General features: G+C 48.2%; 1 protein-coding gene across 1 annotated transcript in view; it reads left to right on the top strand.

Moving 5' to 3' along the window:
• The first annotated feature begins 4,748 nt into the window (after nt 1-4,748).
• The window catches only part of LOC149341442 (fibrillin-1-like), a 100,671-nt gene continuing 81,542 nt past the window's right edge, over nt 4,749-23,877 (top strand). The window contains exon 1 of the mRNA XM_089543549.1: nt 4,749-5,311. Within this exon, the coding sequence (XP_089399675.1) occupies nt 5,097-5,311 (215 nt within the window). The 5' untranslated portion in view covers nt 4,749-5,096. The remainder of the gene's footprint in view (nt 5,312-23,877) is intronic.

The raw sequence follows: 23,877 nt of genomic DNA, 5'->3' as shown, positions 1-23,877 counted from the left end.
AATGCTAAACCGCCCGCCATTCATTTTTTTCTCAATTGAAAGTAGTAAATATGGGGAGAAAGCCAAATCGAAAAAGAAAATGGTCGCGGTGACAGCTGGTTGGTTGTCCGATGATTCCTTCAGCGAGGGCATAAAAGCCTCTTACGTTGAGTATTTTAAAAGAAAATGGGAAGGATGAGGTGTCCAGGCCCCGATGACACTGATGGCGCCACCAGAAGATGTGTTGAGAAAGAACTGAGAAGAAAGATACTAAGCCAGAGGTAGGAAAGGATAACAGAAGTGAAACAGTTAGAGGTGCGAAGGAAGAGGAGATACATAAAAACAATGCAATGAAACGATGATGTATTGGAAGAATGGCAGATGTTTATGAGGTAGACGCTGTGAGAATGGATGGGTGAATAGCAAAAGAATAAAACGAGCGGGGAGATTTAAGAAAAAAGAAGAATGAGAAATGTGAAATGATCAAAAGATGAAAGATTTACAAAGTTTCTCGTCAGAACAAGCCCTTGAGCCTCGCATTTTTTTGCGACTCGTAGCATAGTGAAGGACTCGGGTCTCGTCATTATCGATTCATCAGCGCAGAATTATGCGTGTGCTACTTTTCCTGCTCTTCAAAGTTAAGGCTCCATATAGCGTAGGCGGCTTGATATGGCGCTCCAAATGTGACAGTGTGTCCCCATGTGGAGCTGGTCCGCAAACCCTGAGCTAGTACGCACCTTCATGCAGAGAAACACGAAAGAGCTAAAGGGTATCACCTACAAACAGCTAGGCTGACAAAACCACCGGCAGTACGTGAATATCCAGAGCTGCGGACCCACAATTGATGCGTTGTCTGTCGCATGTAAATAATCAGCGTCTCCAGTCTACACCTCTAGTCCACAATAAATGCAAAGCGAGAATTTTTTGCTCTTGCTTTAACAGGCCAGCTTGTGGATTGGAACATCTGCATACACCGTTTTCCGAGGCGACCAATGGTTAACCTCATGTCCGCGTCCGGAGCGGTGGTGGCTCTATGAGCACGAGCCTGAGTACTTTCTTCTAGCGAGCGTAACGCAGTTAATCTACGCCTCGGCACTGCTCGGAGGAAGGGGGCAGGAAAAGGGTCACATTTTCCGCGTGCCACGCGAGCGGCTTCAGGCAGAGCTACAGAAAACCGTCGACCGCGGCTGCGTTTCAAGTGCGCCGACGGAAGACGAGCGAGCGCACTGTGCACGGAGCCAAGGAGGCGGCATTAATGAGCGCCGAGTGGCGTCGTCGGCCTTCTTCCTCTTCTGTCGTCGCCGGGCCGGCAATGAACGACGGCCATTCAGGCGACAATCCGCAGGCGCTCTCCGCGCAGTGGCTGCGCGGGTCCTGTTCGGCGACCCAATTAGGGCGGCCCGTCCTCCTTCCTGGTCGAGGACGCTCCTGCCGCGCAGCGATGCACGGGGGACAGCCCCGCATCCGGCCCTGCCACCGGCTTGAGGGGAGCCCACTGCGCCAGCATCGCACAGTGGTGATGTGCTGGGTACTGACTACCGGTAGGCGACAAGACGCGCTACCAGACAGCTACCGGTCCGTTTCAGATAAGCCATAGCTGTAGTGGACTTCCTGAAGGTAAGCGGGCGCAGTGGCCTGCTTGCCAATGAGAATGTTGTCCAGGTTAGCCTCGGCCACAAAGGCTACATTGGTCGGTCAATAGGTGGCCTTGAGAATGCGCCGCCTGTGCTGACTGGATCCTGATTTCTGAGTGGGTGATCCGTGGCGGTTGCGATGCACCGATCGGCACTCCTCCCCTCGGAGAAAGGCGAAAGCTTTGGCAGTTCTTTGTCCAAGTCTACTTCGGTTGCAGAATGCAGGCAATGGCTACGGCTGAAGATATTTCAGTATATCTACGTTGGTGCCATTGTTACTAGAATGGCGCCTATGTCTGCCAACACAAGCTGATGACATTGAAACTGAAAATTGGTTTTTGAGGAAAATAAATGCCGCTGTATCTGTCTCACATCTCCGTGGACACCTGAACCGTGCCATAAGGGAAGGGATAAAGGAGGAAGTGAAGGAAATTAGGAAGAAAGAGATGCCGTAGTGAAGGGCTCCGGAATAATTTCGACCGCCTGGAGATCTTTAACGTGCACTGCCACCGCACAGCACACGGGCGCCTTTACGCTTCGCCTCCATCGAAACGCGGCTGTCACGGCCGGGTTTGAACCCGGGAACTTCGGCGCAGTAACCGAGCGCCCTAACCACTGAGCCACCGAGGCGGGTGTTGATGACATCCTAGTCGAAATCATTGGGCTTGGGCAGGGCATGTAATGCGAAGGCTTTACATGCCCTGGAGAGATGTGAAAGAGGCCTTTGTCTTGCAGGGGGGGCAGGGCATGTAATGCGAAGGCGTTACGTGCAGTCAGGATGATGATGATACTTTGGAAGCGCCGATCTGGTCGTGAAGGGTGTGGACACGCACTACATCACCCGTCCACTCATTACACCTGCGTTCGTGTTTCTATGCCCTAGAAGTGTCAAGTACTGTACGGTTGACAGCGATGCGCGTTATAGATCCTACAGCGCTTGGAGAAGCTTGCTGGGTGTCAATAAATGAACTGAACTAATTCAGGTATACGCGCACTACACCAGAAGGGAAATTGGCTGTAGTCCGTGTAAGTACACTAAATCTATTAAAGTAGTGTAACGGTAGTTCTAAGTCCCGTTTGCAGCTTCTCCTTTTCCTTCAGTGCTTTGTTTCGGGTAGAATTTGTTTCCCCTCTGCTTCTTACGAAAGGAGGATAACAAAGGGTTAGAGAACGCTGTGAATTTAAACCTGTAAGGGTCCGGTAACAGCGAGGTGTTAGTGCACAAGCGTGAAAGTATTGGCCGCTCCTCTGCACCTGCACACTGTCTTTGCTCAGATGCACTTCCATTTTGCTATTCGCTACCTTGGCATTGGCGGAGAGTTGCCTTCGGAAGGCTCTGATGTATTCCAACATCACCTGCACGGAGCTCTATTGTAAAACCGACTCCAAATACAGAAGTACTGCACCTCGAACTGTCGCCCCAAGCTAGCTCGTAGAAGCGACGAAGCAGCGGTTAACTAAGAAGACGGAAGGAAGAGAGGGGGAGGAGGGTCGACCTACGCGCCGAAAGAAAGTATAATGCGGCACACGGGGCCAAGCTCTTCATCGTTGACACTGGCTGCGAAGTCGACATGTGTCCTCGATGCCGGCTGGCAGGCAAGGACCGGTGCTGCCAGGGTCTCAGATGAAGAACGGCTCGCATCGGCGCCTGCCTACTAACCACGGCAAACTTCAGTGGGGTCTCGACGCGCGGTGGCGCGCTTGGATCGCTTCCAGCTGCGCTCGCGGCGCGGGAGGGAAGGAAAAAGGGGGAGGGCAGACGCGCGTGTCTCCGCCGCTGACAGATTGCCAAGCCCATCTGTCAACGAGTCAATTGTCGGTACGCCCGAAAAACGCGTACCGCGCTCCGCCAGCTATGGAGATTCGGCACAAACAGCCAGCGCTTCTTTCTCATTCTCTTTCCGCTGTTCTCCCTCTCCCTTATTTTTGTGTGTGTTTGGCAACAGAGCAGGGACCGCTTCCGCGACGTGAAGACCCACAGAAACTTCACGAAGCCGTCGTTTATTAACAACTGTTACACATACTCGCATTAATGCAGTCAACTCCGTCAGCCGGCACATTTATTTGAATTCTTCGCTACAGGCAATACGTTGCGATTCCTACGTGGGTGCAACTACGGCCGAGCAGTGAACGGCAAGGCCTTCTTCTTGGCAAAGGTTCTCAAGCCTACGATACACAGTTGGTGCCGCAGACAGCTGCTTAACCGTGCACTGAACCAACAACGATTCAAATTCTCAGTTCCTCCATATAAAATTTTCTTTCTCGAAGGTATCGAGGTTGTAGGCGTTATCTCTCAAGATCATTTACAGGCCTGCGAAAATATTTGTTCTTTCGACCGCAACGAGCCACGGCGTGCCAACGTCGTGCTAATAAGAGCTCAATTCTTTGTGTGTTTGTTTCTGTTTCTTTGCGATTGCTTGTTTGTTTGCGATACACATAAGAAAGATCCGGATATGCAGCGAAGCCACGAATCTCTTCACCTGTCGAAGTAATCCCAAACTTTTCGCCGCCCCAGACCGAAAAACAGATGAAGGTAGTTCCATGAAATCCTTCAGGAGGCCACCCACCCCAATATCCGCCGTCATGACAGAACCACAGTCGGCGCATTTTCCACAGCGCTCAGTCCCTCGCCCAAAGGACCCGGGCACACTTTGACAACATTCCCTTTCCAATAGAAATGCGGAGTTTTCGGGTATGATATATAACGTAAACGCGAAGCTGTTAATCCCACAAAAATTATCGAATTCAGTTATGGCTGCAAAGCAAAGATAAGAAATTGAAGCTTGTTACTCAACAAGTTGGTGTCGATTAGCTTCCATTTGAGCTGCCACCTATGCATGGGCTGGTCCGGGAAGACATCTATTGCGTCCGCACAAGTGCCGATGCACGACAAGTTCACCAGACCATGTGCAAGCCGATAAACGCAGAGCGCCTTCGCAAGCCTGCCCAGGATGTGCCTCGCATCCGCGCGGAGGAAAGTCCTCGTATCGTTACATCACCCCATCCTAGGTGCCGTATACATGACCTCGCATAACATTGATACGTTCCTACGTTGAGAGGGGCGCTGCGAGACAACATGAAAGGGGGATCGAGCAGGTAAGAAAGAATCAACTAGGGAAGCAGGCAAGAGGAGGAGCCGGGAACGAGCCTCCCAGAAGTGGCGGCAGAGCACCTCGGCCGGCCGGTGTTGCCCGAACGGCGTGCCTCTGACACGTTCTCTGTGAGCAGGCGTCGATGCCGCCGCGGCGGAGCAGTGACTGATAAGCAGTTGGACCGCTCTCGGCAGCAGTGTCCAGCCCGACCGGCGAGCGGCTCGCGCAGGCCGAAGCCCTCGCCCGCCCCACCCCATCGCCGCCAACCACCCTCGACGGCCGAACGCGACCCTCGCCCGCGCAAGCGCCGCGCCGTGTGCTGCTGCTGCGAGCGCTCGCGCGCGCGCGCTGCTGCCGTCGGCGCTACTCGAAGAGCCGCTGCCGGAGGAGGATGATCTGCTCCCGCGCGGCGATGATCCGCCGCGGCTCCGAGCCCCGTCGGCACGTGGCCCGCCTCGGGAGAGCGCTGCGATGCCTCTTCTCCGTGGTCGTGTGCGCGCTGGTCTTCGGCGCTCCTCGAAGCGCGGTAGCTGCTCACGAGGAGGCAGAGCACGCCGTTGAGCTCGAGGCGGCCGCAGCATCCGGCCCCCTTCGGAGGATGAGTGGGTGAGTGCAGCACCTCGACAACTGTGTGTCCTCACCGTCGACTGGGTGTAATCCAGGACAATCGCGAGCCCTTGGTTGCGTGTGTCCTTATGCCCAGTCACTCGGGCCAACACGGGAGAATTCGTTTTTGACGGTAGATCATCCTGCGCCGCGGCAAAATAGTTCTTTACATCGAATCCTTGCACGTGCAAAAGCGCTGCCTATAGACTCCATGACGCGGAACCGTCGAACGCAAGAACTGAAGGAATTGTGAGCCGCCGCGGTGGCTCAGTGGTTACGGTGCTCGGCTGCTGACCCGAAAGACGCGGGTTCGGTCCCGGCCGCGGCGGTCGAATTTCGCTGGAGGCTAAATTCTAGAGGCCCGTGTGCTCTGCGATGTCAGTGCACGTTAAAGAATCTCACGTGGTGGAAATTTCCGGAGCCCTTCACTATGGCGTTCCTCATAGCCTGAGTTCCTGTATGACGTTAATCCCCCTTAAAAAGAAAAATAAAATGAAGAAATTGTGGAGAAGCAAAATGCAGCAGTCGTGAACTGGCCGCACAAAACATGAAGAAACTCAGTTGAAGTGGTTTCGAATTATAGATTTTAGTACCATACTGCTGAGAACTTACCAATTTTCTTACTTAGCTTAAAGGTCCAGGTTGCGACACGCAAATATGACAAGCATTCAAGCATTTTCAAATGTAGTTAGTACTGTTGAAAGTGGAAAGCAGTGGCGATCAACATATAGTTCTACCTTTTCTTCCCAGAAAGCTACACAAAATCGCATGTGTCCCCCCAGTTTGAGCACAAAATAAAATTCCTAGCGGTCTACCGCATTGCGTTTGCATGAAATAAATGCAAGAATAGCAATAACGTCGTGAATAAGTATATAACAAACGCGACAGATGTGTTTCCAGCACCAGATGTCGTCTCTACAAAGACATTGAGAAACAGGGTCAGAGAAAAAAACAAAAAAAAAATGATCTCATAATGAAAATGGCAGAGAGACAGAGACAAAATTTTCGGGTTGGCTGCCAAGAACTTAAAGCGCGGAACAAGGCGTTGTTCCAGAGCCAATGAACCTATTACAGAGTATATGCCACTAAGCAACGCTGCACTGACTTCTGAACAATTGTTAAGCCCACTGAACTACCTTTTAGGTAACTCTAAAATCGATGCACAGAAGAGAGTCCCAATGATAATTCTAAAAAAAAAAAATCTCGTTGTTACACAAGAAACATGAATAAACAGTGGTTTTAAGAATTCAACAGTTTATGTTGTCGTGTCGTAAGAGAATTTTCCCAGTAGCATCATGACTGTCTTCAGACCGAGACATAGCGAGTCACGGCAGAGTGTCTGAGCGAACTCTTCGAGACCTAGCTGTCTCACATAAACGGTGCTCCTTTTCCCTTCCATTCACTCAGCTCTCTTCATCTCTGCAAAGAGAAATGTTGGCTGCGTTCTGTAATAACGGGATCTTTTAGCTACTGACCTGTCTTTTCCGTTACGCAGTCGCGGAAGTGCGTATTCCTGTGCCTCTCCGCTTGAAGTACGAGTAAAATCTTCCACGTCCATTCAAAGGCCTAGCGCGCATCTTATCTTCGGAAGTTTTTGTTTACGTTCGCAGTCTGGAGATAACGTTTTCTTTGTGAGCGGCATCTTTGAGAAAAACGTCGTCGTGTAGTCCTGTACCGGGACACCTTCTGCTTCTGCTTGCGAGGAAAATAGGCGCGCACCAATAGCCATGGTGACTGCATGCAGCCTCTTCCGCAGCCCATGATGCAAACAACATGTCGACAGCTGCTAGACTTCTTGGCCAACAGCACAGCGCTTTACCTCGTTCGTCCAACGTTTATGGGCGCTTGCTACACTTGCGCTTCACAGCGGTAGCTACGTGGGTGCGGTAGGCCTACTTACTGATGGACGAATGACATTGTTGTCACAGTTCTAACCAAAAACACCAAAATTTGCCTCCTTGTCATGCGGAACCGGGTAGGCTTCAGCCGTAGAATGCATGTGGAGCGGTGTGCATGTGCTCACGAGAACGTGTCATTTGTGGTGACGTGATCAAGGTCAGCCAGCAAGAGTATTACTTTCGGGACATTTAGAGGGCTGGCGTGATTAGGCTGCGGAAGTCACCCCTTCCCTCCAGTTACAGGACGGAAACTCTGGCAGTTCTTTCCACCGTGCATTGTTCTGGGATCATTCTTTTGAGAGTAGGCTTAAAGATTTTTCTCAATGGTCCATCACTACGCCTCTTCAGTGCTGCGCCAAACCCATTCCCGCGTATTCAGTGTTCCATGCTTATGGCTGACTAGTACTCGTCTGTTGTTATTTCCTTCTCATCTCCGCCTTCCCTTTTAAATCTTGGCTTCAATGACTATGGTAGTGGGCGACCTTGCACATGGTCGCATCAAATTTGCGCTTTGTATGACTTCGTACAACCCCCGAAAACTGTCTAGTGTTACTAGGCTTTGCAGTGCAGTACCAGAATTTGACCTGTGTTCGACTAACGTAATCAACCCCGGGAACTTTGAGAATCGTTTGTAACGGTTCCAGGAATGAATTTCCAAGCGGAAGGGCAAATTTGATGCAGATCCGCTGCTCAACTAGCTCCGCCATTATAGATGCGATGTCGACGTTTTGTGCCACAGCCCGCTGTTACGCTTAAGCCAACCACAGGTCTCGGAGGTTCTAATTCTGATCGGACACTTTCCGGACGAATCTCCTGTGTGTGGTACAAGCGCGGAGAGTGTTATGTAGTTCATAAAGTTGCTGCGTATTTGCACCAGTCGTTCTTGATGACATCGTCCCTTATTCAGAAATCTGGCAGACAACAAAGCTGCCACACTCTAATTCAGTGATTTTCGCTCCAAAATTTTACGGGATGACTTCTGCCAACATGCCGTTCCCAACGCATTTCTATTATTTTTGGCCTAGAGTGACAGCGGTCATGTGTTGAAATGTGGGTGGAGCTCCCATCCATTGCAGAAACTACTAGTAGCTCGAAAGAATGGCTGGAAGTTTCGAAGAGATTCAAGTTGCAAAACCCGAGCTCTGCGATTGTATTTAAAGCTCCATTTACCGTTAAAACGTTTTTGTACTAATTATTATTGCTTTAAGAATAATTAGGAATTCACGTCTCACGTTCGTGCTACCAAATTCTTCTTATGATGGAGACCTCGTAAGGAAAATAAAATCCTGAGGAAAATGAAAAAGCCTGTTGCTGGAAATAAGATTTGCGAGCACATGAATTATGTAAAAATTGGAAATGTTGCGAAGTTGGATAAAAGACAAATCAAACGACAGCAGGTGTAACTTTCTCATTCCGTCTTCGGAGGAGTCGCCGACTGTTATTATCAATGTCAGTTTTGCAAATAAGCTAGTAAAGGATCAAGGCGTGTCACATTATTAGCTCTCAGCAATGCTTTCCCCTTTAGAAGCCCGAATATTGACTAAAATGTCGCATTAGGACTTCTGCGACGGCGTCGCGTAGCGAACGCGTAGTCTTAAAAAGTTGCGAAATTTCCACCTCGTCTCAACATTGCATATAGGCTCGAGGAGATACCCAGCCGTGGAAAGTGTAGGGCACGCCAAGGGTGTCCGGGTGAAAGAAGATGCAAGGGACACTGGCATGAACGCTTATCTCCGGCGGCAGCCATATTATGTGACCCAGTGAGTTATCGCCTGCGCGCCTGGTCAAGTGCCCGGACACCCTTCCTTCACTTTCCTTTGAGTCGCTTGCGAAGCTGCTTCGGCCGAGTCTGGCTCAAGAGTCGCGCGGACGAATTTTATACGAAGAAACATCCAGATCCCTAGAAGAACAATACATTCTCCTACATTAGTAATGTAACGAATGACCATCATCAAAAAGGAATCCCGGGTAATTCCTTCTGCGATTTTCTTGTAATCTTCCTCCGACCAACAGTTTCAAGAACTTCTGATTCGTTTGTAAAAGTAACTACTAAGATACGCTTTCTTTTGGATCGGCACCGAAGTTGTTCTAAATCAGCCTGCAGTGTAATGTAATTGTGAAGTGATACTGTAAAAGGAACCTCGGGGTAAGCGGCGCCACAGTAGGACGGCGCGACCCAATGCGCTAACTTTTTATACTGTCTGTGAGCTGTGAAGAATACTGGTAGGATTAAATTATAGGTGGCGGATGAACTTGCGAGTGTGCATTTCTGAGACTGCGTCCCGCATGGTCTAATGGCGCAGGAGTGTAAGAGAGTGGGTACACTTGTAAGAAGACGCGTGTGAATATTTAAAATATTTGAATATGGAATCGAATTTCCCACAATTCTATTCGCTGGAATGAATCAAATAGTGCATATTCAGAAATATTCGAAACGAGTAGAATACGATTTCAAGTGTGCGAATAGGTTTGGGATAAGACATAAAAGTTCGAATCGGGCGCGCCGTAGTTTTCTTCAATGGCTGTTTCAGAAACAGGGGCCGACTCCGGTGTTGCACAGCAAGCTGCCGCGATTGGTTCCAGCATTAAGTTCCGTGACGAGGCTCATTCGTGTGGCAGCGTTCATGATGTCCAAATATATGGCCTTCAATACTAGGTTATGCGGCAGGGTCCAGCCAGGTCTAACAAATTTTGCCTTCATGCCTGATATCGGAGACCTTGGCTCCTAACTCTCGTGCATCTCATCAACTGAGATGTGGCGCTAGTTTGTTAAGCGTCGTCGCCATAGCAGAAGGTAATTTTCCGAGCCGCATGAAATGACGGTCACAAAGTCAATATATTTACTTCGAGCAGCGTGTGAGAATCAGTGCTGGGTCTTTGGACAGCTACTGTTTTAACTCCATGAATTACACCACTGCCGCTAGCTTTTCGCTATCTCGCATGAGTATTCGTTTTGTACGAACATTCGCCCAAGTAGTGAATGAGTAGAATATATCGTTCTTATGCCATTCGATTGTTAAACTATATTCGCATTCGATTCAGTACCGAAGCAAGACTATTTGTGTTCAATTCTGTTTCGAAAGAGTACTATCTCACATCCTACTTGTAAAAGCAGGGGTGGGTTCAGGGGCCTGGCATAGGCAGCTATTTTTGTTTTTTGTTTTTGTTTTTTTTTGCCCGCAGGGAAGCAAAGAATTTGACAGCTTTCGTTACGTTACGTGGCCAAAATATTTACTTCACTTTTTTTATTTACACGGACTTGGTAGGAGAGTATTATGATAGAGGTGCCCGCTACTTCTTAATGCAGAGACAAAAATCACACTGGACCTAGCAACGTAATACATACCAGAACACAGCTACAGCGCTCAATAATCAACATAGGGAAATGCACTCGCCAGTAATGCTAGCATTAAGTGGACTATAAACACGAAACAATCACCAGTTAAAATCACTGTTATTGATAAATAAATAATAAATACAGTAGTCTCACGACAACCAATAAACAGAGTAATTGGACAACAGACAATAAGCCAGGAGAGGAAGTCATAAAATTAAGATAATACGTAGTCACAGACACATTTCGATGACTGAAACCAGTTCTATGATATAAACACTTCTAACTGTCCACTTCTCATATGACAGAATGTCGTAATTGGTTTTTGCCTGATTGTTGGCATGCATTGTTTTCCTTCTTTTCATTTTCCAGTCCGTTGTGAAGTTGTGAAATCTTCTCCTTGCCTGCTCAGATTTGTTCTTCGAATTCGCCCTTTCATGTGTCTGGGACGAGTAGGGTGACAGTTCTGCAACAGTATTCAGTGGGTCTTCAGCCAAACATCGCGTACATCTTCTGCTTTATGTTATGAACCAAGTCTGCTGATTCCGACATTAGAGAATAGCCTTCGAACCGCGACTGTCCTTGTAATGTCATCGCGTGTCCTTGACTCGTAATGTAAGGCGCGTCTGGGGAATAATGAGAAGTATGCTAGGAAACATTTCAGTTCAGAATAATTTAAGAATTGATGTTAGGTTTATGTAAATACTACTCTTGAGGATGAATGGGAGCTTTAATTAAAAAGGAAAATTTTCAAGGCCAGAAGGTGGCCTTGGCAGCCTTGCTTCAAATCTTGAAGTTATAACGTGCTCAAAGCCTGTGTCGTAGCCTTTTGACATTGGCGAGGAGTTTCAGGAATAAATTAACACTTCACGGTGTTTGCTTTAAAATCCAGGTTGCGTTTCAATATTTGCTGGGATTAGCCTGGCAGCCAAAATATTTTACTACTAGACAACAGCAAATCATATCGTTGTAATGATCAAGGATGTATGAAGTGGCTTACTCATCAAGCATGCGGACATTATTTCTTCCTCTGGTGATAAACAGCCTTCAAGTGATTCCTTAATATGTACTCATTCGTGGACAAATCTCCACTGTCTTCAACGACAAAGCTTTGACTTGATTCTGAATTGGCTCATAAGGGTCTTCCTGGAGCGTTGCGCTGAGGGCGTGTGGTGAAAATTCTTCTCAGGATCACTATGGTTGTGGGATCTGACTGACTTGCCAAGCAGTGCGATGCGCTACTGCCCATATTTACACAGAATCGTTTCGCATGCGCTACTTATACCTAGCTAGCAATTTTCAGGCGGTGGCGTATTTTAAAACGACACCACACGAACGAAGATGTTTATAGCGACGGGCACCAAGAGCGGCTGGAAAGGACCATAAGCTGCTGGAATCGCAGCCCAAGCACTCTTGCCGCATCGTATCCTCAGCAAACGCCTCAGAGGCCACTACACTGTTGTTCTCACCAGAGAATGGACTGTGAGAGGTGTACCTCGTATTTTCCATCCTCTCATTTGTGCTGAAAGCTAGCAACAATAATACTGACACTCTGTCCCACAACCAGGTATAAAATTAGGCCGGAAGCGGCTGGAAAAAACAGCTGAAACCTGAATCTATCGTACTCGTCAGTTGCGCAATCACTGCCATCACCGCCATCGCAACCCGTACTGTGTCCGTCCGAGAGTGTTGTTTCTCTTTCGACATGCACTGAACGCTCCGGCAAATTACTCGGAGAACCATTGTGACTGCCGGTCGCACGCTAATGGTCCCAATCGGTAGCGCCGAAGCCACTTTCAAGTACGCACTGACAGTTTCCAGAAGAAGGCTAAGCAGGCACGCTCTGTTGCATTTCTGATACCTGGCATTGGTATATCTTGAGCAAGCACTTCACAGAGCGGTACCCTCTACTGCAGCTGAACGTTATGACCACAGCAAAGACTTCCACAGGGCTCTCCTTTCACATGCAGCCTCTTCTGTCATTTCACACAGGAAAAGGATGAAAAAAAAAAATCTCAGGGCTTTTTCGCCTCATTAAAAAAAAAGAGCCAGCTGTTGTACCCATGATTTCACGTTCTGCGTCGCCGCTGGGTTACCGCACGAGGTCGAGCCAGAGAGCATCTGCATAACGATGGTGAGACAGTAATGACGTCAAGAGAGCGGCACTTGAAAGGTCCGCTCTTGAAGTGTCAAGCCCGTCGATGCACCGTTACTTGTCCGATCGAAGGGCGCTGAATGAAAGTGCGTACGCTGCAGTAACGAGAGTGGATCACTGCACCTGGGCGCCCTGCCGTCTTGAGGCCGCCTTATCGGGTTCCACTCCGCGTTCACCTCAGGTCGAAGGATGCTGTGGCCGGATAAGATTGGCTGGAGTGAGTCGTGCGAAGCTGCACGCGTGGTAGTGCGTGGAAGGTGAGTGAGGCGGCGAGCGGAAAGTGTCGGGCGCTGCCGAATGGGGCACGTGGCAGACACTGGAGCAGTCGCGCATCCAACGGCACTGGAGTACGGCACTGATAACTCGTGGCGCACATGTACGCGGCACAGTTGCGCACTGCTAGCAAATTCTTTGATACTACTGGAGATTAGTGGAACAGATACTCTTCAACGTGTCCCATGTGCGATTTTGGCTATTTCGACTAGTTACGTGCACTGGTTGCTTCGCCTGCATGCTTTTCTAAAGCGCGCACGTATTTTGGCACGATGTAGTCAAAATTTTTTGGTCCAGAGCACCGAGGGTAATCGCGTTTTCAAAATTCTAAAAACTGATATGGCTATTGCTAACCAACGGCCACAAATCTCTGATTGCAACCAGTTGGCTGGTTGTAATAGTTAAAAAGTTAATTAGTTAACCAGATTAGTACCTAAGACAATTCACCGGCTCTCCAGCGTCCGCCGACACTGGTAATAATTTATTTATTTATTTATTTATTTATTTATTTATTTATTTATTTATTTATTTATTTATTGAATACTGCGGACATGCTGTATGTCCAAGCAGGAGAGGGAAATACATACAGGAGGGAAAAGCAAAACAGGTGCGATAGTAACGAACGATATAAATACAACAAAACAAGCAACGCAAAAGTACAATTGAGAACGCGGTTACAGCACAGCTACTAAACCAGCAGTGAAAATCAAGAATGATTACAAAACAACGGAGAGTTCTCCGGTAGAGCATTCCATTGAGAAACTGTTCTCGGAAAAAAAGAAAACTTGTAGGCATCTGTGCGTGCAAAAATAGGTTTCAGGCTAAGGGCATGCTTATGGCGCGAGGCTCGTGTGGAATCATTAACGATGTAATTTTCAGGTCGGATACCAAGTCGAGAAAAGTATAATGAATGAAGGAAGTTGAGACGGGCTTTCTTCCGTCTATCTGCCAGTGGTTCTAAGTCTGCGAGTTTCAACATGGCGGAAGGAGAGTCTAGGCGCCTGTAACGGTTGTAAATGAATCGTGCCGCAAGACGTTGCATTCTTTCTAGTTTTTGGATGTCATCTACCGTGTAGGGGTCCCATACAATGCAGGCATATTCGAGACTGGGCCTTAGAATAGATTTATATGCTTTCAGTCTTAGGGCACTAGGGCAACCGCTCATCCGAAGCTTCAGAAATCCTAGCTTTTTGCGGGTGGAGGAGCATATATTTTCGATGTGTTTCGTCCATTTGAGCCGTGACGTTATTGTGACACCTAGATACTTATATTCTTTTACAGCTCTGATTGCAATGTTATTAATGTTGTATAAAAAATTATGTTGCGTGGTCTTTTTACAGATGCAAAGAGAAACTGTTTTGTCAAAGTTAATAACCATTTCCCATTCATTACACCATTTAGCTAAATATTGTAGATTTGCATTCAAAGTAAGCTGGTCAGACACAGATTTGATAGACTTAAATATAATACAATCATCCGCAAACAGCTTTACGGACACAGAGGGATCGAGAGCTTCTGGGAGATCGTTTATATAGATATTGAATAGTACTGGACCCAGAACCGATCCCTGAGGCACACCTGAGTAAACCTCTAAGAATCGAGAGGTGGCTCCATCGATGTCGACAAATTGCTTTCGCTTTGATAAGTATGATGTGACCCAATTTATTATTTGATCCGGAATGCCGAATAATTTCATTTTTATTACTAGTTTATGATGAGGTACTCTATCGAAAGCTTTAGAATAATCTAAAAAAATCATGTCGACCTGGCCACCGCAATCAAGCACTTTAGCAAGTTCATCTACAGTGACCACTAGCTGTGTTGTAGTTGAGAATCCTCGACGGAAGCCATGTTGCGCTTTGGTCATTATTACCGTGTGGTCTAAATAATTATTGAGGTATTTGGTGAGTACGTGTTCTAGCACTTTGCAGGAGGTGGAAATCAATGAAATAGGGCGGTAATTACCAACTTGTAGTCGGCTGCCGCTTTTAAAAACCGGAACCACGCGAGAAATTTGCCGCAAAAGCCAGATTTTTGCCCCAGAAACCTTTTCTTTTTAACTTACTTTCCTGAAACACCTGGTATATAGGTGCACTTTATCAACAAGTGGAATTCTCCTTGTTATATGTGTAGGAGCTGTCATTTTGCACCCTGGACTGTGCCCCCCCCCCCCCCCCCCCCTTCCCCCTTACTTTCTTGAGCAATAGAACTTAAAGCTGTTGGCTTCAAATGAAAGTTTGGGGCATGCTCTACACCTGTTACGATGGACTACCGCCGTCGTACACTAGTCTCTTATTGCTGCCGTAACAAAAGAACTGAGAGGCGCGTGGCAGTAACGCTAATTTTGAAGGCACTGGCCCTTTTCACTGAGGTAGGAGGCCCTTCTTTTTTCACTGTGAGAAACAGTCTAACCACGAAGCAGCAGTGGTGCGAGTGAGGCCCTTCTATCAGCCTCAGTCTACACTCTGTCTGTGAGAAAAAGGCAGAGCAACAGCCGGCATGATTTATGTAAGGTAGATTACACCTGCCCCCTGACATTTCCGTCACCACCACTTCAATATCAAAAAGTTATGCGCTCCTTTGAAAAAAGGCATTCCAAAGTTTCGTTCAAAAATGAACCATTTTTAATTCCATCATCGAACAAAACGTTATCGCCAAGGGGCTAGTGTGCACCCCCTGTAGATATATTCTTAATTCTCGGAGCCAGAGAGAGAGACAGGGCGGGAAAAGGGTAGGTGTAAATCTTCCTGTAGCTGATATTAACACCTGTGGCTTTCCTTTTCTTTTCAAAAGCGGCTACTGAAGACCACGCTGCCATGTTGACATGGCAAGTTGATCACGCTGACATGTAATGCTTGCACTTCCACAGGCATCCTCGGACACATTGTTTCGCCATTCCATTGCACGCGCGCACACGTAACACATGATCCCAGCCATTTCTTTCACGCATTACTCGTCCTAACAATGATAGCTTCGTAGTCCGTGGGTTAGAGGCGCTGTTCCATAAATTGGCCGCGTTCGGAAACAGCTAGGGTTCTGGTGTTCTTCTTTTGCTCCCTTTTAAAACACAAAGCGCTGGCTTGCGAACAACCGCTGCCAAAGCGACCGGCATCCAACAAAACCACAGGATGCGAACGGAACCTGAAAAAAGTCCACTCGAAAGTACCCACAAAAATAATAACTGCGTTTTTGTGCCACCAGACGATTTGGTATAAAATTAACCTGCTGAGAAGCAAGTTAACAGCAAACAGCTCTCATTCAACATCATTATAATGGTGACCGTGCAGGACACAGTCGGTTCCGGTACAAATTCAACAATAATCAATGAAAAACTAAGAAGTTCTGACTAGCAGCACTTTCGATGGCACATTCGTCATAATCAAAGCATTTCGATATATACAGAAGTTAAATATGTGGACCCTTGTGCGGGAAGGAAGGCAGAGAGCGTGGCATAGCCCGTGTCTACACTGCCACCATTAAAATGTTGAGTGCAGCAGATTGTGGTGATAGCAAGGCAATACAGGAGCAAAAGTGAACGACGCCTGTGCGAATTACACTGCGGTGGCGACGGATAAGGGGCTCAAGAGGCCCTTCTCAACAGCGTGTAGCGCGTACGACCTATTGTGATTAAAGGCATACGTCAGCAACTTGGCATCAGCGTAGCAAGCTAGGACTGCCACGTCCGGATGCGTTCTCAAGACATAGAGCGCTTTATGCTTTAGAGTTATTCTTTACGACAGAAACTTTTCATGGGAACACACTGCTGACGCGAGAAGTTTTAAGTTCCTTTGTATGTTGTTTTAAGCTTCCCCATGGAGGCTTTTAAGTATGCACTCTCATAGAAGAAAAAGAGAGAGAGTGTGTGTGTGTGTGCGTGTGTGTGTGTGGGGGGGGGGGGGGGGGGGCGCTAAACGGCGAATTCCACGATGCTTTCGTATTAAGCTCAATCTTGATCACTACGGAAACTGTAGATGCGGGTTTGTGATTTCGAGATTAACTTCCGGCCACAAGTTAGGCTATGTTATTTACGTTTTCTGTTTGTGAACTGGCACTCTAACAGAGGTAACACCAGTCCATTGCGAGCTTCACGACTGGCATACAGTATTAAAGTTCCACACCGAATGGATTGCACACGCGGTATACTGCACCGCTATTCACTCATATTCAAGGCGGCAAGTTTCATGCACAAACACAACCAATAGCGACTACAAACAGCTTACTCCAGAACCGTTTTCCAAGCGGTCATCTCCTCCCAGCCGCATCCAAGATGCAGAAAAAAAACAAACAAGATGTCAGGATCATATACTCGTAAGCCGTGCCTGTCAGGAAGCACACGGCGGGGGGTAGCAGAGACGGAAGCCGCGCGCACCTCCGGCCACCCAATTGATTTGCCGCGGAGGCCAGACTTCGGCAGAGAAAACCTGTCACTTCATCGCCTCGCTTCTCGCTACGGCCGCCCGCGGCGCGCTTTCGCCTGACGTAAGCTGCGCAACAAGTATCGCGTATACGGGCACGGCACTCGAACCGTCGCAACGCGTTGACGACTTGACTTGTCTACGCACTCCCACACGGCACTGCTGTATCCTCAAGGTCCCTCTCACCGAGAGAGACGCCTTTTGAGGAGCTGACGACGTCTTTGCCTTCCATTAGACTTTCTCCATCTATCGGCGGCCGCCGGCTGGCGTCTTGACTCCGGAAGGTGGCTGCGCGAGCTCCGCAGCTGCGGGCATTCCTTTCTTAATTGCGCGGATACAGCTACCGTGCTAAAGGTCATTCGTATAGTCACCGTGACAAATCGGCAAACGAGAAGCGTTGATAATTTCATCCCCGTCTCACCATCCGGAAGCGATTCGCACTGATTGCTTTCATCTTCCCGGTTCCTTCTGCATGTTCGTTTCTAGGCAGTGTAAATGTAACCGCTACGGGTGCTGGTGGGCACAGTGCCACATCCGCGTGTAATGCCATTCATTTTTATTTTTTTGCTTTCGGTTCCTCTGGAAACTGGTATAGTTGGGAATTACTTTTCTTGTCCAAACACTCATGTATGTCTATAGAATAGCAATGTTTCGCGTGCAGCCAAACAATTCATTAAACAGAATTCATAACTCGAATCATAAGGTTTTGAGCAGGTTTGTGCAAAGTTGGGTAGAATAAACAAGCGTGTTGAGTTTAACGGCCTCCGCCGCCATTTGACACAGTAGGACCCACCGGCTGACATCATGTCCCGTTGCATTGGTTCGACAATATTTTTTTTAAACCATGCACACACATAACAGCTTGATTTTCGGCAAAATAGACAAAGAATATAAGCCATTCTACTACCATTATCCGTCCAGGAACAACAGAGCATACTGGAGGCTGCGGTCGCCCCCGGATGTTGTGCCGACTCTTGATCCAAGAGACAAAACTAAGAGGGCTTGACCGTGCCCACTATGATAAAAAAAATGAATGAATATTGACATTGTTAGGCCAGTTTGATTGCTGCGCGTAGAACATCAACCTTTGGAAACGCTCATAACGAGCTCCTTCACTTTCTTTTTCTTCCATAACTGTTATGCAGAGATGGCATCAATCCACGCTACGCAGGTATTGTACAAAATGCATCAAACATTACAAAAGACAATGAGAGAATGATGATGACGATGATGAATTTTAATAGCGCAAAGGCATCTTTGACCAAAAAGTGTCATGACACCAGGTATTTTTCGTCTACTCAAAGTTGGTTCGGAGATTATTCCCAAGCATTTCACTCCAGATAAGCCGAGCGCTAGGCCAGAGAAAGCTTGTATCTATTACGTCACCGGTGGGCATCCGGTGACACTGGGCATCGAATCCCGCACCTTCCGCATGGAAGACGGATGCTCGAACCACCAGGTCACCGTTGCAGTCCCAGTGAGAGAGCCAGCACACTAACAAAGAGAGAATCAGCAGCCATATAGTGTGCTCAAGTTCTGTAAGCACTCATTGAATTTTGCTGGAGCATTTGGCGACAAGAGGACAGTTCACTTTAATCACTGAAACCGGGGCTTGAAAGGCAGAACGAGTGGACATAGCCATTAGAACACTAACGATGACGCCTTCACCAAGCGAATGAATGAACTAAACTGACACGCTGCGCACCGTCGTGTTGTTCATGGTGCAACATCTCGATTCGTTCCCGGTATCTTTCGAGCTCAGTTTCGAGCAGTTATGTGCTACCAGTTGGACACGTTCGTAGCTTTACTCGCTTTAATTTAATATGTGGAGTATTCTATCTACCGTGTGCCGCAAGACGCAGAGACATTTCGTGGTCACGCGTGCAGTAGCTTCTGAACTTTTGACCTAGACGACATTCACTCAGCAGCTCCTGACCTCCCGCCGCTATGCTGGGGCCGCATCAGTATATATATGGACACTTCAAACTGTCCCGAAGTCCGGAGTGCCGTTTTACACCGGCAGATTCCCGTTAGCAGCGTGGCTCAAAGACAGGGAAACAATCGGCGCGCTCTGGCGGCGACCAGGAAGGAAGCTACGGTCGCTCGTTGACGCGGCCGCTCGTTTGACCGGCGCCCGACAGCGGGTTCGAACGCGCGAATAGCAAGTGGCATAAATCAGAGCTCCGGACGCGCGCACAAAGCAACATACGAGCGACGGCCATCGTGCGTACAAGCGCGTGATTTACACGAGGCCGGCCGCAGACCCTGCCGCCAGGGGGAGTGCGCGGCGCCGCTGCGTGGCACTGCGGTGTCAGGCGCTATTTTACGTTCGCGTCGAGGCTGGGTTGTTGTTAAAATGCGGTTAACTTGTGGGGAACACGAGATATCGGCTTCGATCAAAGCGGGAGAGATTGGTGAACGTCGTTGTCCGGGCAATACGAAGGCGGAATTCCCACCGGTGTATTGTATCTGTCTCGCATCTGAAAGACACTGCCAGCCGAAAAGTAAGAGAATTCGATATCTCATCTTTTACCGCAGTGGGCCCTCGTCCACATATCTCTCTTTTCCCGGGAATATTGTTCACGACAACCGGTCAGCGCTTACAGATCTATCGGGCAAAACCACAGCGCAAACTTCGCGAAACTGTGCTCTGATGTTTGAAAGTTGTAGATGTTGGCAGGTGGGGCTTATAATGTACCTGAGCTTAACGTGCGCTATGACAGACGCTGTAGTGGAGAACTCAGCATTAATTTCTACCCCCCCCCCCCCCCCCCCCCCCCCCCCCCCGTTACTCTTTTGCGGGCGCTGGAATCGCAAAACACGTGGTCGGTTCTGCATTTCGCCTCCATTCAAACGAAGCCGCCACTGCCGGGATTCGATTCCGCTGCCTAGAGCTCAGCCGCCGAATCCCATAGCCACTTACACGCCCCGGATAGTCATTTGAAGATGAACAAGAATAACATCCGAATGCGATACTGCAAGTCAAGCGTCGTTATGCTCAGGATTAACACACAGAAAACCATGGGCACTCATACTAAACTGGCATGTGCTGAGGACTATGAGTTGCATGTATCATGGCAAGGGCGGGGACAAGGGACTAAGACGACGGACAAAGATTTGTTCTTTGTCCGTCTTCTAGGTTTCCGCTACCCCTCATGCCATGTATTATGGGCCCGCACCATCCTCTGGCTTCTTAGGTAAAGGTATACAATCAGAATGACAGAGAATTTAGTACACAATCAGACCCCTAGTGTGAGTAAGGAGCATACTTTTTAGTGTGTTAGCACTACAGCTTCTACTCAGCCGCTTAGCCATTGTATGTATGGTCCCTCTGCGTACCCAACGGGTTGTGGGCCACCTGCATCACGTGACCTTGAGACGTCATCACAACCTGCCCGCCGGTTTGTGAGCAAACTGTCCACAGTTGCAGGTGGCAGTTAAATTAATGAGTGCTCGCGAGTGGTTGCTTCGGAAGAACAATCTGGGTCTCACATGCCTCACCGGTGGCAGAATCTCCCCATCGCAGGGCAGTGGCGCATGGCTTAACTGCTGCACCGCAGCGCCAGCAGTGGTATGAGGACTCCCAGGGATCTGTGAATGTAAAGTAGAGAGTGACGGATTCCGCATACGTGGAAAGTAACCCACCAACGCTATCGCGTCATTCTCTTAAGGAGAAGCTTAAGTGCGATTTTGCCGATATTTGTCTGAAGCCTGCTCGACCTTGAAAACCGAGCCTCGAACCAAAAGCAAAGTGCTGGCTCACCTAATTCACATTTGGCATAACCAAGCTACATCGTCCGCCATTTTTGTTTCGTTAGTTTTCTTCTACATCAACTATTTTCAGTATCCTTAAGATTGAAATCTCAAGTAAAAGTACTGTTCTTTGGGCATACCAAGCTTTCTTCTTCATATTTACCGTTCCTGTATTGCCGCCCACGCACTTAACACGAACGCTCGAGCGCGTGGCACGGACGAAAATTAGCCCCGCTCAGAGCTGGCCGCTAGGTCCGACATTGTGCTATGGCGGCTGCAGGACACCCGCTATCACCACCCGCTCTAAACACACTGTGCAGTACGGTCTCGGACCTAGCGGCCAGCGCTGACCGGCACTAATGTCCGTCCAATCCACACGCTGTGAAGTGCGCGGGTGGCAATACATTCGCGAAGTTGCCTATTAAGTTGCCTTTGAGTGCCGCTTCCATTTTTAGCTTTTTTTACCGAAGCCTCCCCATGAATCCCAAACCCCCCAAAGTTCCTTTTCCTTTTTTGGAGACATTGGAGGTCTAATGGGTTCAGATATCCAGCTTTCGAGGTGTGGATAGCCTGCGCAAGCTCGCAGGCGCAGTTGCGGCCATGCAAACGTTGCTGCTCTGTGGTTTCGAGGCGCAGAACGAAGCCTTTGCTGTCACGACTACAACTGTCATGCGAAGCGATAGAGAACACATAAGTGGTCGACCTTGGTTTGAAAATCCTGGTCGGAGTCCGCGCAAATAGAACTATAGGTCCTCGCGCGCTTACAGCCTACTTATATATAGCTAGAAGATGTTACAAAAAAGTTTGTTCATTTATTTACTTATTTTCAAGGCTTGAGGGCAGTATAGAGAGGAGTGGGTGATTAGAACAAATTATTAACAAAACAAATCGGTGACAGCTTTCTTGAAGGCGATGTTATTGGTGATGGCATCGACGGAGGCAGGAAGGTAGTTCCAATCGTTACTTGTGCGGGGCGAAAATGAATTAAGTGCATATTAGTATGACATGAGGGAACACCAACTTTAATTGTGTGGGCACTGCGTGAGGAAATGTAGGAGAGATGAAGTTCAGACTGAGATTGGTGTGGAAATAGTTATGGAAAAGGCACAGGCTAAGGCACTTGCGATTACAAGCCAAGTCAGGTAAACCGAGGGAATGTTTCATGACTGAAAAGCTTGTGTAACGGCAGTAATTGGGAAATAAACGCGTTGCACGATTACGAATAGATTCTAGAGCCTGTTAGTAATCCTTTATGGGGATCCCAGATTTTGCATGCATATTGAAGTTATAGCGACACGCAAGCTCTTGCTCTCTTTATTAAATTTAGTAGCAGGGGATCCGACCATTGAAGCTTGTATGAATGAAGGCTATGGAAAATCAAACATGGCTTTCCGGATACGGCGTAGCACCGAGGGCCTGCGGCGCACCGCTGAATAAGCAAAATGCTGTTCATATTACAAGGACGAAGCGCACTAAAATGACGAAAGAAACTGACTTCTTTTTCTTTCTTTCGCTGTCAGTAGCAAAACGTTACGCACACTCTCTATCTCGTATGCCGCTGCGTCGACTTGCATCGTTGATAATTTATCGCGGAGCTACTCAGAAAACACGTACGCGCCATTCTGACGCAAAGTAGAGACAAGCAGTGGCTATCAGCTGCTCTCGTGGCGTGGCAGAAAACGACCGACCACTCTACTTCGTCTGGTCACAACGGCAGCTATCTCGTTTCGAACCAGGAAGTGGAACACTCCGAATTATCCCAAGTCCGTTAATAACCCTCAACCCGACCACTACGGTGTGTTCTAGCTCCCTAGACTAATGAGCGTCTTCGTGCCTTGCCGTTGCGAGGTGTCCATATGAAGCGCTCGTTCTGAGGGACAACGGGCGAGCCATAGTAGTTTTTGCTTGGCAGATAAGGAATCCACTGCAGATAGAAAGAAAAGGTCAGGGCTAAGAGATGACATACAGCTCAGACTTGGGCAAGCATGCCCGATTTTTTTCATTTTTTTTTTCGCCAGCGTAGCATCTCTGGCAACGCGCTGAGACTCTGGGCGCGACGGTGTCCTTGTCGGCAACGCTCGGCTGCTCAGCCTTGGAGTGGAGAGTTGAGCTGGAGTCCGCTTAATCGTGTGTGGCGCGGCTAGTGTGCAAGGCCAAGTGTAAGAAAGAAAAAAAGTTGAAAATAGTAATTTTGCACCTTAAGAGCGCTAACAATCCTCTTGACGAACTAGCTCATCACTGTCCAACCGGAAGTAAAGTGGCTCAACACGACTTACCTTGGTTCGAAGCAACTGAAATTAAATAACCAAATCCATGCCGATTGTAAATAAAGAAGTGCAGTTGAACCTCGTTATAACGAAGCTGAAGGGGCTCGGCGATTACTTCGTTATAGCCGTAGCTTTGTTACAGCCCGTGTTGACCGAGCTCCCAAGAGGAATCGTCATTCCTTCGTTATATTTAATATTTCGTTATGAACCGTTTCGTTATAATGAGGTTCGACTGTATTGCCTATCTATACAGAACATCAGGCGAGCTCTGACTGGAAAAACGTTAAGCGCATTCGACCCGCCCGAATACCCAGACACAAAGCAGCTTGCCGCGCAAACTTGTCAAAGCAAGCCCACCCAATACCAGAAATTCTGATATACAATCCCTCTCCTGTACATGTTTAAAAGTAAAAAATTTCGCGCTTTGCGGACTATCATAGCTGTGGGGCTATGCAGTGAAATGTTATGAAA

Source organism: Amblyomma mixtum, chromosome 5, assembly GCF_055824585.1.
Source record: "Amblyomma mixtum isolate Tamu chromosome 5, ASM5582458v1, whole genome shotgun sequence".
Classification (NCBI taxonomy): domain Eukaryota; kingdom Metazoa; phylum Arthropoda; class Arachnida; order Ixodida; family Ixodidae; genus Amblyomma; species Amblyomma mixtum.
The sequence above is the reverse complement of the archived record's forward strand: the minus strand, read 5'-3'. Positions and strand labels throughout refer to the sequence as shown.